Genomic DNA, 16,158 nt, shown 5'->3' with positions numbered 1-16,158 from the left:
AGTTATTATAGATGCTTAATTAGCTAAGTGAGATAGAAATTAATGTAATTCTATTACCGTGACAAAAGTCAAAATGACAAGCCTAACGCACTCTTAATAAAATAATGAACTATTTCAAAATTGTTAATTTGTGGAAGTCGTCGGAAAACTAATTTTTGTTTGCTACCTTTTTTAAAGTTGCTATAAAATTTAGCTTATTAAAGATAGATAAAAAATTAAACCTATAGCATGAAAAAAAGGGAAAACTAAAAGGTCGCAAACAGAAATTGGTTGTTTGATGATTCCCACAAATTGGTAATTTTGGAATAGGTCATTATTTTATTAAGAGTGCGCTATGTCTAAGACCACTACGACTGAGGCAGTACTTGAAACATCAACAAATTGTTTTAATTCGTATTTTTATTTCATACAGTATATAGAATTATAAGAAACTTATTAAAACCTACTCTAACACCGATTCCAACTTTAAAAGATTAGTAATACGCATAACAGACGTTCACGCGCATCGAAACTCGCTTTAAATTTTGCCAAGCTTCCGCTAAAAATCCAATCCACTTGAAAAGCAAATATCCGTCAAACCCTTTTAAACGATAATGATCTTTTTAAAGTTGGCAAAGAAATTAAGTTGAAAGGCGATGATAAAGCTAAAAGTTCCTTATCACTATCTACAACTGGATTTCTTTAGGTGTCTTTGTTAGACGATGGGATTTCAACGTTTACCGAACTTGGTGAGCTCTTTGAAATTTTTCACTTTGATTTTAGCTTTGGCACTCCTTTTACAGCGATTTGTTTTAAGAATTCAATTTGTTCGTTCGTCGAAGTGTCTAGAATCTGAATTATTTTAAACTGAAATAAAATATATTATTATTAGTCCAAACTGTATAATTTCCGTCTACCATTATGAACCTTGACTGCAATAAACACAGAAATTCAACGCAAAATGGCTTTGATCTGGCGTTTCACAAGATCAGTGAGACCGACGTAAGCCAAAATTCCTTTATTATACCTTTCAAAGACAACATTCTTGACATCGTAGATGGTGATTAATGTTCCATTTCCATTGCCAATAATACACGAATCAAAAATTAAAAATCCTCCAATTGAAGAAAACAAACGGAACTCTCAAGTTAATTGAACATTGTTTACACGAGGCCAGTTAATTATCATTACACTAGCGCCGAGGGAGTCGGAGGCTCCGTTTGTAATGGCCTTATAATTGGTAATTTTGTTTGTACCAACAGATTTATCGCACTCCGTCTGGGGAATTGTGAATCCTTTTGGATATATTTGATTAGTTGAAGATGTTCGTACGTTGCTTGATCAAGTGACGTTCAGGTTATCTTTATCAGTTTACTTCTAACTTAACTTCATTTTTAATATTGGTGTTGTAAATTTTAAAACTGATTAACCGATTCGTATTTTCAGTCCGATCATTTGATGTGCGGATGATAGTAACAAAAATGTTTTTAGCTGTTCTGCGTGATGTTGTTACCTTAGTCAATTACGAAGCTCACTAATATACAAGCTAATTGTTCGACTCCTATCACATCATCAACGGCCACATAAAGTCTACTGCTGAACATAAGCCTCCGTATTGTTCGACATATATCATCATAATCATCAGCCACATATGCTGAACATGGGCTTCCCTAAAACTTTGCAGATGAACCTATCACATAGCATATAAATGTACGCTCGAATATTAAACTACAATATTATTTCCAGATGTAAATCTTTATGGAGAATAATCTCAATTGAAACTAAAAATATATCCTGAATATCTATCCCTAAGGACTCATAACGTAAACAGGAGTTCAGCAGTCAATAGCTAGATCAGACGTGCACTGGCATCCGATTCGATTTGGTGCGGTTAAACTGCGCTGCTGGTGCCGATCGAAATTTAATATGTGGATATTCAGTGTGGAGTCCCACTAAACTTCCTATATGTTAGACTTGTAATGCAATAAAGGTTTGGTGTGGTTCACGGTAGCATTATAATGTATGGGTTGAAAGAATTTTGATATAAAGGGTATTGCGTTACCAAATAAAACCAATACTTATCATTTTGAAAATAGAAATATGCAATAAGTTACTCGAACTGTAGATGTAAATTAGAAAAGTGTAAGTTTCAAATAAAATAAATATTAATTAAAAGTAATTATAATCGACCTGATGTCAGTTTTGATAGTACTAAGAGAATTCGTAGCAGCGGCAGTATAAAACTCTGACAACGGATATGAGCCAGGTATGCAGGGGATATTATAATGCACAAATGTGTGCGCGTTACATAAGGAGAGGTCAGGCACAGGACCAACGCCTTGACATGCTTTTCGGAGGCACGTGGATATCACACCGCCAACTTCCTGACTCCGAGCTGCAACTGACTCATTTTTAAGATGGAATAACCCAGTCATTTTTGGCCCGATCCGGGATTCGAACCCAGACTCTCAGCGTGGTAGTCATACTCGTACCATGTACAATTACAACTACGCCACCAAGGCAGTCTTTACTTAGCTCTGTTACTTAAAAACAACCGCAACGACTTAATACAAAAGACTTCATAACGATCTTCATTCTATAGGAAGTAACACATCTTCATAAATGGCTAACTTCAGCTATTTAGATCAGAAGCAGCTGCTACTTACAATTTTGGCCATAATTACAACGATACACGCCTTTGATAAGTGAATTTAATTACTCCAGTGTAGCGAGTTTGTGCAAATTATACCATTTAGCTTTTAATGTTATGTTGTTAGGAGAAAACGCTTCCCGTATCCTTGATGAAGTTAAAATGTGGGTTATAAATGACTTTCGACTACAATATACTTGTACTCGGTAATCAGATACTTATTTTATGTGTATTGGTTGTGGATACCTTTTCCCGCACTTAGCTTCTAAATATACCTACTATATGATTTTTTTAAAATACATTTAAAAATGAAGATGAAAGTGTGCCTATATCCTGTCTACCTAATTGACAAATTACTTCGAAACACGACAGCTTAGTGGCAACAAACACCATACCAGTTTTTCACTGCAGTTTCATTTTCATTAATATATTTAATTACTAGGCGATTAGCTTTACCAAATTATTTGCTAACAGCCCCCAATCTAATTTCAAAGTAATTAAGGTAACCACATAAGTGATAAAATAGCAAATCAATTCACCACATGTTAATTACTAGATTTTGCCTGTGGCGCCGCTTGCGAAAGAAAGTTTTTCCGAAATAAAATTTAGCCTTTAGCATTTAGGATTAATGAAGCTTCTTATAAGTAAAAAAAACAGTTTAGTACTTCATGAGATTAACGCTATCAAACAAACTCTTCAGGTTTATATTTTATTTTTTTATTTTATTTAACAAACCAACAGTATAAATTACATTAATATTTTTTACAACATGACTAACAAATGTAATCATAAAAATCAAAGTCATGTATGACACTTATAAATAATATTATTACAATATAATTGCTACATTTACACGAGGTTCGGACACAGCATAAAAATCGTCAGCTAAAAGCACAAAAAATCTATTATATTATATAAGATTACATTTCGTTCTTATTTAAATTAAGTAAGGTGCTTGAAGGAACCAAATGTATGGCAAAAGATATCTGCAAAGTTGTTCGTTTTACTCAATTACTCATTATACAGTCTTGCCATATATAAGAGGGCTATTGTATGACGAATTCAGCGTAGTAATCAGGATATCAAAGACACGGGGATAGCACACTAAATTCGGCCTAAAGTAAAAGTGAATACTAAAGTAAATACTTCACAATCTATATATTAACTAGTTATCCCGACAGACGTTGTCCCGTCTTAACTATGAATTTGCAGCGCGCAGTTTGTCAATCGACAGTTATTTCAAACAATTGACAGTTATATAAAATTAATATTTTCGTTAAGTTTTCTAATTTTCCGCGCAATTTTTGAATGTTTTCTTTCATAAGAACCTTCTCCTGACAATAACAAACACAACAAAAAAAATAGTGAAATCGGTCCAGCCGTTCAAGCGTGATGGCGTGACCAAGGGAAATAGGGATTCATTTTTATATATATAGATATGTATAGACTCGAGTACTTATTTAAATTTTGTCCAATTCCCGTCTTTGGATTTCGCTTGTATGTATACAAAATTGAGGTCCCTTTACGCGTGGGCCGAGTAAATTAAATTTGCCCGTATTTGATTTTTTACAACCTCTTGGTTTCTCATTGAGTGGAAAATACATATTTACGGAGACCTAATCGTTTATTGCTTTGATGTATTTAATCAATTTGTTTTTGTACAAGTGGGAACTGGTCGGTTACTTTAGGCAGGCATAGGTTTTTTTTATTGTCCAAAGTCTTTTGTGATAATTTGGGATATGTTACCTGTACCTATGATAGTAATATACAAACTGGACTGGTTTGTCGCGATGGATATTGTCCTTGAAAATATGACGATTAACATTCAGACCCCTTAAAATAAAAAATAAGAACAAATATGGAAAAGAATTTTTTTTATTGATTTAAATGACGAGACGAACTCGCCGTTTTACTGATGGTAAGCGATACGACCGCCCATAAACAGTAGAAACACCATCCAACACCTTGAATTATAAAGTACCTATTGTTAGGTATTCCACTGCGCTTGCCATCCTGAGACATGAGATGTTAAGTCTTATTATGTCTAGTAGTTAAACTGGCTACAATGTCCTTCAAACCGGAACAATAGTGATTACACCCTATAGTTTGGCAACTGAAATAGACATTGCAGTGGTACCTTCCCAGACGGACTCTCATATATAAAAGACCTACTACCAGTACCACCAAATAATCATTATAACTAATATTCACTCGAGTTTTTATTCAAACACAAACAACATGAAGAAATCGCAAATAGCGATAAGACCGCCATTTGTACTTTCTGTTATTACACCATCTCTGTTCTATATTGATTATTCTTTTACATTTTTGATGCACAATAAAGAGTTTTAATAAATAAAAATAAAAACATTAATACTTTAACTCGAGGGCTCAACCGGATTAAACTGAATGAAATCCAAGCGATAAACAGCTATTTTTATTCATTTTGCGCATGTTACACGATTTTATTTTACAATTATTATTTCATTTTAAGGCGGTTCTGATTTTTTATGCTAGTCAGAAATACTTACTTTATATAGTAAAAAGCACTGTTAATTTGATATTAATCAACGGTAGCTGTTAAGTTGTTATATACTCGACAATTAATGCTTACTACTTACCAGCACCTCTCTAAATAGTAGTTTTAATCCTATTTAATTAGTTTATATCGGGTAACTTCTCCTCAGCAAATTTACTAAGCCAAAAACTGTCATAGTAACAAATAAGAATGCTTTTTAGCAGTAAAACATTTCTCAATAAACCTCAAGTTCATCAAGTCTGTAATGAATTACAATGTGTTTGTAGGCGGAGGCATCCCGTACATCATTCAGCGAATGATTTCAAATGCAGATGCGTCTGTGCCCTCGGATTGCGAACCGGATACAGTGTATGCTAATTCTGTGGTTAATTGATTATTTTGAATTAATTTATGTGGTTGTACGGAATTTTAAACGTAATATTAGGTTTGATTGATTTTGAACCTTTATATCGCTAGGAAAATTTATATAGAAAAATTTAAACACTGGTGTGTTAGCCTATAACTATTCTGGCAATTATTAAAAATATATCTTGTTGAGTTTTATGAAAATATTCTAGCAACACTAAAGTTTTGTGGTGCTGGATTTGGTAATACCCGCAATATTATAAAAGGGGATGCAACCATGTCCTCGACACAGTCGTCATAGACATAACATTCACTGTGTGCCACTGAATTGAACTTCAACCCCCTTCCAAAATTTACTGTAGTATAGTCAATATTGACAGCATGTGGTTGTGTACGGAGTGGCGCTCATCGTATAAGAACTCGAGTCTAAGTGTAAACCTGGATATGAATAATAAAATTTAGTCAAATAAGTAAAATTGTTTGTTGTTTAAGTGTTACAACAGTGATGTTTTTGGTTGACATTTTAGTTCAGATTTTGAACAAATAGTTTATATGATGATCGTGTATATACGTCAATGCGTTATAGTGATTTAATAACAAAGTTACCTAATGCATCACAGTGAAATAAAGTGTACAACCAGTGAGTAGTGAGTTTTCTTTCAGATGTGTGGTTGTAACAAACGTTTATTTTATAGAATACTAGATGACCCGGTTGACTTTGTATCGTATCGTATGACTCCGTCCAATGCTCGCTCGGATGACGCTATACTCCCGAGTGTCATTGACCCGTAAGACTGGTGACAATAACTTAACCTTTCCTCTCCAAGCCTTCCCAATTTATTTACGTGTTATCTTGTTTATATAGTTTTTATACACCGAAAAATTACTTCAACGCCAAACTGCTCAAGTCTGATGGTAAAACACGCTTCCTTAACTTTTCGTGTTAATGTTTATTTAGTGCTCGTTTGAAAGGACCTATGTAAGAGTTCACAAGGTTCGGGTCACGTATTGGTATTACTGTTTATATAATGATCTAATAGGACTAGATCGCATGCTTGGCAGTAAATACCACTCCTTACCATAAACACTGGTAATGTCACCAGATGTGTCATTTACAAAAAAAATATTTGCGCTAGTCATCATAAAGAACAGCATATCAAAGACCTCAGTGATTTCACAGACAAAATTTGCTACTGCTAAACAATAAAATAATAGACGAAATAATATCTATAGTGTTTCTAAATAGTCCCACAATGGGGCAAGGATCTCTTGTGAAAGTCGGGTCAGATCTCCGTCCAACCCCTGGATAAGGATGTGCAGACTACGCATAGCTACAAAAATACTACCCTCAAAAAATATTTTCTTTCACTCTGTATTCTAAAAATATACAATAAAGCAGATATAACAACAGTAATATTCGAAAACCAATTTAGTTGTTCAACAAAAGCCTTTTTGTCTTACAGCTTAGTTTGGCGTCTTTCCAAACTAGTTTCTGGCTACATTTTTAGCTACATCCAAGTTTTACGTAATCTATTTTGGCTAAAACTCCAGCAATGCATATGATTATGTTAACAAGTTCTGTTATACGCTAGTTAGCTCTTTGCATCAATTTTCGCTTTAGAAATATGTTATAAGTATGAATTTTTTGATAATTTTAGGAGTGAAGATCGTTGGTAGAGCGTAATTACTGTACTTGGCTAAATAGGAAACATATATGTGGTGAAACACCGACATTTTGGCTCCAACTAGCCCACTCTAATCAGACGGTGTACAGGAAGTCAATACAATAATTTTAATAACCATTGAGAAATGTGATATTTATCAGCTCTACAATTTTCCTCATACTATACATGCAATCGCAATGCGAAGGTAGCCTTGTTGTGGAACGGACTGAGACAAATGTCCGCAGGTTCATAACCCAAGGGCACATACCTCTAGCTTTAACGGTGTAGGAAAACGTCGTGAGGAAGCCTGTATGCCTGAGAAGTTCTCTATAAGAATTTTGAGGATATGTGAAGTCTACCAATCCGCATTAGGCCAGCGTGGTTGACAAAGGTCTAACCCCTCTCAGTCGTAGAGGAGGCCCGTTCCCAGCAGTGGGACAGTATATAATACAGGGCTGATATTGTTATACACGCAATCAGTCTAAATACAATCACTTTATCATACTAGTATAAAGTATCTATGCCTTTATTTACTTAAGTTCCAGATTCGTTCCCTTGTGAGCTTTTAACTAAACAACATAAAGATAACATGTTAGTAAATCCAACTTGAAACTGGTGATACAGCTCACTTAAAAGACAAACAGTTAAGTAATGTTAGAAGTTTACACAAGACAGTTAAGTTAAATAGTTAGCGGAACACATAATGGATTAGACAAACAGCAAACTTAACGCTTATTAGTTTAAGCGAAAGCTGACTGTGAAATTATATTCAGGTAGATACATTATTTTTTCGGAAATAAGATTTTTTCCTTGCAAAAAATCTTATAAATCGTTAACATTCCCTTATAACTTTAACAGAGAATTTATACAACGTAAGCCGTATGGAAGTAAACACGCAGAGATAATTAAATAATAAAAACAAAGCTTTATAATATAATTCTGGTAATTATATAAAGACTTGTTTACGGGTTTGATAATAATAATGTTATTAATGATTAATTGCTAAGTCGTGACTTCAGATGTCGACAGTTTAATACGTGTCAGTATATCTCCAACCCAACGAGTAGTTACAGTGCACAATGTTCTTCCAAGTTTTATTATTTTCGTGTATGCTATTAATAATAACATTGTTTATTAAAAAGAAAAATTACTGGAAAATTAGAGGAGTAGTTCAAGAGACTGGAATTATATGGAGATACATTTTTGGTGATCGCTCCTTGTCCGAATACTCCAAAGAAATATATGATAAATACAAAGAAGACCAAATTGGTATGTATTTCGGATATACGCCAGCCTTGATGGTTAAAAATCTTGAAGACATTCAAGCCGTTGTTGCTGTTGATTTCCAAAGTTTTTACAAACGGGGTATAGTTTTGAACGAAAATGATATATTGGGCGATAATATTTTGTCCATCGACAACTATCCTAGATGGAAAATCCTGCGACACAAAATGACACCGGTTTTCAAGAATATTCGACTCAAGACCATGTTTTATAGTATAGATATATGTGCACAAAATTTAGTTGATTTGATTGAAAAAGACACACAGGTTAGGGAAAAACCTTACAATATTATATATACATACACAGCCGCATCTATTGGAGCAGCAGTATTTGGGATAGACACAACAAGCAAAAGCACTATAGATTCTCCATTCGTAAAAATGGCCTGGGACGCCTTTGAACCATCATTTTCCACTAACATAAAATTTTTATTGAACAATATGCTTCCATCATTATTCAACATTTTGCCAATAAAATTATTTGGTGATCACGAAGAATTTTTTATTGGTGCTGTTAAAAATGTTTTAAAGAAGCGTCGTAATTCTAAGAAAAGGAATGATTTTATTGATGTGTGCTTGGAGCTGCAGAAAAATGGACTGATGAAAGATCCAACTACTGGTTATGAATTAGAGCCGACCGACGAGCTTCTCGCAGCTCAAGCGTTTTTCTTCTTTATAGCTGGTACTGAAACCACAGCCAATGGGATACATTTTACTCTTTTAGAACTGGCAGCAAACCAAACGATTTTAACGAAACTACACGAAGACATCGACGAAGTTTTCAAAGATGGTAAAACTGAACTCACGTATGAAGATTTAGATAATCTGCCATACCTCGACATGGTCATGAATGAGGCTTTGAGAAAATATCCACCAATTGGACAGAATCAAAGATTTTGTACGAAAAATACTGAGCTACCAAGCAATAAATTGAAAATAGAGAAGGGCACAGTAATAATAATACCGATATATTCTATCCATCGAGATGAGAAACTATTCCCAAATCCTGATTTATTTGACCCGGAAAGATTTGCTCCTGATAGAATTAAACATATGGAAAAATTCAGCTACATGGCTTTTGGTAGAGGAAATCGTGTTTGTATTGGTATGCATTCATAACTTAAATAAAATTCTAGCATATTTTCATATTGCCCTCTCCACTAAACCTTTTAGCGGATATAATAGTTAATTTAAATGTTATGACACTCCAGTATACTTCCAATTAAATTCCCTTTTATATTGCTTCCAATAAAATAAGACCTAGACGAAAGTGGTAATAAATTCAATAATAATAATAAAAAATATTAAAATAAAATAAAAATACTATAAAATGTTGTACCATCGGGTATGCCTTTATTGATTAATGTCATGCAATAGTTGTCTCTTCACTAGGGAATCATTAGGAAATATGACCGATTAAGATAATATGAAAAGGTCAGTTTACTTGATATGATGATCTTTCGATCGTGTCGCACATTATGGACGGTAATAACGTAATGATAGTAACAATTTATCGCTTCTACATGCTCTATGATACCAGCACATTGATGAATAAATTATAAGTTCAACAATGTATTTTGTAGGGTTCAAATAAATCAATATACTATTTTATAGACATACTATACAGATATATGAGGTCTAGTAAAATAGCACTTATCTTATTTTAATGAAGGCAGCGATTGCCTAAATGGGAGTGAAAGACTACTGAGACATTTGTCTCGGTTGTCAGTAGACTACCGGGGGATGTTTGTAAAGGTTCAAAACCCAAGGGCACGCACCTCTGACTTTTATAAAATTTATGTGTGTATTCTTTGTGAACAATAGCTTGTTTTAACTGTAAAGAAAAACATCTTAGGAAGCGTGCATACCTCAGAAGTGCTATATAGCTCGCCCCTATCACATCATGATACGAAACACTGATGACAAAAAGTGGGCGTTGGTAACATATTATCTGCCTACCCTGTCTGGGATATGTGATATAGAAGATTTGTGTTGTTATGAAACACTAGGTGTAGGCATTTATAAACACTATGCTAACCATACTAATCCTGTTTGTAGGTATGAGATTCGCGCGTATCCAGATCAAGGCTTGCTTAGTCCGTCTGTTGAGAAGGTACACCCTCGCCGAACATTCTTACAAGCCGGATCGGTTCGAACGAAGCACGTTCAGCATTCGTGATTCAAATGCAAGATACGAATTCATACCCCGAGAATTATGAAGAAAATTACAAATTTGTTCCAGATGAGGTTTTGTTAAAATTAATGCACCCAACCAGAGAAGTTAAATATTGAATTTTGAACTTTTACTATATTTCGTCATCAAAATTATTATACTGTTGTAAATAATTGGTGTATATGTTCTGAGTTATTTATAAAATTAAATAAAAAAGATGTGTTATTGACACGAGTGTTTATTTCAGGGTAAATATGTAACAACAAGCAAACAACAAAACAACAACATTCAAATATTATTAAAAATAGAACACATAAAAATAATATCACAACAAAGGTTACAATCTACAACACTATCCAGCTTGGATATTTAAATATTGTTGTAATAAATTTCCATTGTGAATTACTGCTTGCTTGTTTTAACGGTGAAGGAAAACATCATGAGTAAACCTACATACCTCAAAAATGTCTATAGGAATTTTGAGGGTGTGTGAAGTCTGTCAATCCGCACTAGACCAGCGTAGTGGACAAAGGCCTAATTCCTCTCAGCGCTAGAGGAGGCCCGTGCCCAGCAGTGGGACAGTATATAATACAGGGCTGATATTATTATATCATTATAAATTTCCTTTAGCCTCTTTTCCGAACTGAATGAGGATTATCTACTACATCTCGTGCTGAAACGATGTCATCCGTGATTTTATAAGTAAAAAAAAACCTTTATAAAGAATTCTTTGCAGAGTTCATTAAAATAATCATTGTGTTCTTTAGTAGCCATGTAAGCAAATTTTAGTCACTTTGTATGTTATTAATTATAAAATATGAGTTGATTATCATTAACAGCCTCTCTGCAACTACCTTCATTTATTTAATAATAGTTTTTTGTTCTCTAAAGTCTTATTAATATTATGTCTGAATAACCTGGTTATTACCGCTGGAGTAGGAAACGATATGTCATATAATTTAATGCAGTGTCTTCTATCTGGCATGTATTTTAATATAAATAAGATTAAAATAAATAATGTTTACATGATGAAACTAGGGTGTCGGTCATTTATTATTACATAACTTGACGAGGACTTCCCGGAAATTTATATTTATGTATGCCTACAATAATAATACAGTATGTATATTAGTCAAGGAACCTATTAAAACACACGACAGTTCACGGCAGTGTGCAATTAATAAAAAATATTGATAAATAACAGTATAAACCCCACAAAATTTGCATGACCTATCTTATCGGTGATCATATTATGATCTTTCATGCGAATATGACCTTTAAGTATGATCCATTTTCCCTCCATACTTCAAACTTGATATAGGTAGGCAAAAATATCAAGGTGCTAAAATTCTGGTAAAAACTAAAGTCCTAAATATACATTTGGTACCAAAATCCAACAGAGAAAACACTTTTAAACAGATCCCCGACTAACTTTACACACTATAATATCGCGCTTAGGTTTTAGGTTCAAATATAGAGTCCAGCTAAATTATATTTTTTGTTCAATATAGGACCGAAGTGTGGAATTGTGTATATAGCAATAAACTCGTACTACAGAAGATATAACATAGCTGGTGAAATGTGGGTGTAAGCCCGTGCCTATCACTAAAAAAAGAAAAGCGTGATGATATATTTATAAATATACATTCATACAAATCCAAGTATTAGTTTAATAGCAGGGGCCCGATATACACTTACAGAGGTAATATATTTTGTTATTGTATCTCGTTCAATGAATTCGTCGGAGTTATTGACGCTGACCTTGATGTCATCATAGACTCTACGGTGCAGTTCCAACGAACGATGACCGCATATCGTTTTTAGACAATCATAGCATATTATGAAAACATAAGCCAGTTATCTGACCGAGCTGCTCGGGGCGTCGCGTCGCGGAACAATGATATTCCAAGTGTTATTAATCTTGTGTGTTATATTAATTTTAGTGCTGGTGACTAAAAAGAATAAATATTGGATAAAAAGATAACATTTTGTTCATTGGAGATTATCCCAGATGGAAGATTCTGCGCCAAAAATTAACACCAGTGTTTACGAGTTTACGACTCAAAACTATGTTTTACAGTATAGACAAATGTGCGCAGGATTTTGTTGATTTAATCGAAAGTGATGAGAAGTTACGAGAAAAACCTTTTAATATTTTATATTCATACACAACGTCGTCCATAGGAGCAGCGATATTTGGGATAGACACTAGGGGCCAAAACGCAATGGATTCGCCTTTATTAAACATGGCATGGAAAGTTCTCAAACCATCATTTTTCACACACATGACATTTTTTATAAGCAGTTTATCTCCAACCTTATTCAAAATGTTGCAACTCCGACTTTTTGGCGAGTACGAAGATTTCTTTATTGGTACTGTAAAACGTGTTTTTGAGTCGCGTCGCAATGCTGAAAAACGAAATGATTTTATTGACGTATGTTTGGAGCTACAGAAGAATGGAATAATGTCGGATCCAAATACGGGATATGAATTAGAACCTACTGATGAATTACTGGCTGCTCAGGCCTTTTTCTTCTTCATGGCGGGGCTGACACTACAGCCAACGCAATACATTTTAGTTTATTAGAGTTGGCAGCAAATCCAACAATTTTAGCTAAACTCCACGACAACATAGACAATGTATTTAAAGACGGCAAAACTGAACTCACGTTTGAAGATTTAGACAAACTGCATTACATCGACATGGTTGTAAATGAAGCAATGAGAAAATATCCACCAATTGGCCTGATACAAAGACTTTGCACTAAAAACACTGCATTACCTAGTAATAATATGCAAATTGAGCGTGGCACAGAAATTTTGATACCGGTATATGCCATCCATCGAGATGAGAATCTGTTTCCAAATCCAGACTTGTTTGATCCGGAAAGATTTACACCAGACAGAGTTAAAGATATGGAAAACTACAGTTATATGGCGTTCGGTGGAGGAAATCGCATTTGCATTGGTAAGAATAAGTCACAACTTTGATATGTTAATGAGTCATATTATAATTTATCTGTTTTTCTTAGTCACATTGTAACGTATTATTTCTGTTGCCCGTTCTTAAAATGATTTCCGTATTGTTTTATGTATTCCTATACCAAATATTATTTTGTTGAGCAATATTTTATGTTTGTCAACCTATCATCGATGCCTAAGCGTCTATAACTATGTATACGTATGACCCTGACTTCCTTGGTGGCGTAGTTGTAATTGTACATGGTACGAGTACGACTACTGCGCTGAGGTCCTGGGTTCGAATCCCGGATCAGGCCAAAACAATTGTAACTCAGTTTTTCCATCTTAAAACATTACTCAGTCACAGCTCGGGTCAGGAAATCAGTGGTGTGATACCGGAAAGCATGTAAAGCCGTTGGTCCTGCGCCTGATCCCTCTACTATGTCGGATTGGCGTCTCACTGAACTATGAGAGTAAAGGAACAGAGAGTGCATCTGTGTATGGCGCACACACTTGTGCACTATAATACCTCCTGCGTACCTGGCTGATCTTCGTTAAGATTGGCCGCCGTGGCCGAAAATTCGGCTAGGGGGATTCATTCATATGCATGACAAATTGTCCAGATCTTGTCATTTCTGACCCTTTCCATAGTCTGCTTTACTTACGGCACTGCCTAACACACATACACTATAAAATCAATTTATATTAAATTTGCCACAAAAATATACCTATCAGGTTTTGTTATGATTAAAATAATATTAATTTAGATATCTCGTGGAATAAAACCCTGTTCTCTCATATTTGAACTTTTTTCCCAGAAACATTTTCACGTCGATAACTCCACATCCTCAGACCTACATACAAAATCTAGTCGACAAACTAATCATAACATAAATTATTGCAGGTGTCAGGTTCGCTCGTCTGCAGGTAAAGGCCTGTTTAGCTCGACTCCTGAGCAAATTCACCCTTAAAGAACAAGCATACGAGCCAAAACGGTTTGAAAGGAGCTCTTTTAGTCTACGCGATGCTGATGCTAAGTACGAGCTTGTGCCACGAAATATAAATAAGTAAATATATTATTTAAAAAACTGTAAATGACATTACGTTCATAAATAAAACCATATACTAGTATTGACTTCTGTTAACATTGTGCAAAAATTTATCCATCTATATATATAAAAATCAATTGCTGTTCGTTAGTCTCGCTAAAACTCGAGAACGGCTGAACGGATTTATCTTATCTTGGTCTTGAATTATTCGTGGAGGTCTAGGGAAGATTTAAAAGGTGAGAAAAATTCGAATAATTGCCGGGAAAATCCTCAAAACAGCATTTTTCTATTTCCCATACAAACGTTTTCTAACTAATACGTAGAGTCAATTTGTAATTTATTACCGCTGCATAAAGTTCAAATTCGCGTGCGCGTTGGAGGATCTAATATCGCGTTCTGAAACTCAACAAAAGTGAAAGTGAATCGCGAACGCGACAAAATTGCATAGTCTCAAAATACATAGTACATAAATAGTGGTCGGCTTCGAGAAACTTAATTTTAGCTAACTTCAGTTGTTAATATAATATATAACTCAAAGGTGACTGACAGTGATATATCAAGGAACAGCCCAAACCATTGGACGGATCGGGCTAAGACTTTACATGCATAAAGCTACTATGACGTAGGCATCCCTTAAGAAAGGATTTTGATAAATTCTACCCTTAAGGGGATAAAATAGGGGATGAAAGTTTGTATAAATGTTCTTAGATTTTCGACTGATTGAACTGAAATTATAGATTGGGGATAAAATTAGTTTGAACCTATAAGTACCGGGAAAATATGTAGCAAGACTTTTATCAAACAGTGGAATTTTATCCTGAAAAACACCTTCACGCGGGCGAAGCCGCGAGCAAAAGCTAGTGAATAATAAATATTTTCACCAGGAATCTCGTTTTAGTTTTATGATATTTTGATCATTTTGTAGTTTAGTGTGAATATGGCGTGTGCATGAGTGTATTTATGACTGAAAGTGTGATGTTGCAGCTGCGACGAATTCTCTTAGAAGTAGTGGCTTTCAATAATGTAAAATAACTATTGATATTTATTTATTTTCGAAACACACTTTTTGATTATTCCTCTTGTGTTCGAGTTACTAACTGTAAATGTTATTTCTAAGAAGAATAAGTATGTGGTTTCATGTATTAAGGTAATATCAAAATGGCTCTGTATTATCGTTAGATATTAATATTATGTTAGTAAAGTTATGAATTATTAATAAGTCATAACTTTATTTTTATGCTACTAAATAAAGATACAACATATAATGGTCGGTACCCGATAACTGTCACGATTATATAAACAATATATTACAAACAATAGCAACTAGCAATGCATAGAGAACTTTCAATTACAAAACACTACGCTTATCACTTGAATACGGAATGTCAAGAAACAATTAGACAGGCCGGCATAATGAGCATGACAACCGTCGAGAATTGCAACATTCCACTCTAATCGATGATTGATATTTTTACTTCACCTCTCAGCACTTAATATGAGGCGTACAATGCCAC

The 16,158-nt window shown here is 34.3% G+C and overlaps 1 protein-coding gene and 1 pseudogene across 1 annotated transcript; both read left to right on the top strand.

Annotated features, from left to right (window-relative positions):
- Nucleotides 1-8,215: 8,215 nt before the first annotated feature.
- Nucleotides 8,216-10,785, top strand: LOC115455609 (cytochrome P450 6B7). The gene is made up of 2 exons (XM_030184235.2): nt 8,216-9,565; nt 10,519-10,785. Exons 1-2 carry the CDS (start codon nt 8,257-8,259, stop codon nt 10,677-10,679), a joined length of 1,470 nt encoding a protein of 489 aa, XP_030040095.2. The 5' UTR covers nt 8,216-8,256; the 3' UTR covers nt 10,680-10,785.
- A 1,833-nt stretch (nt 10,786-12,618) lies between these two features.
- LOC119191060 lies at nt 12,619-14,726 on the top strand (annotated as a pseudogene).
- Nucleotides 14,727-16,158: the final 1,432 nt, after the last annotated feature.

The sequence above is a fragment of the Manduca sexta genome, chromosome 28 (genome assembly GCF_014839805.1).
Source record: "Manduca sexta isolate Smith_Timp_Sample1 chromosome 28, JHU_Msex_v1.0, whole genome shotgun sequence".
Lineage (NCBI taxonomy): Eukaryota > Metazoa > Arthropoda > Insecta > Lepidoptera > Sphingidae > Manduca > Manduca sexta.
Note: the sequence above shows the minus strand (reverse complement) of the source record. Positions and strands in the feature narration are given on the sequence as shown.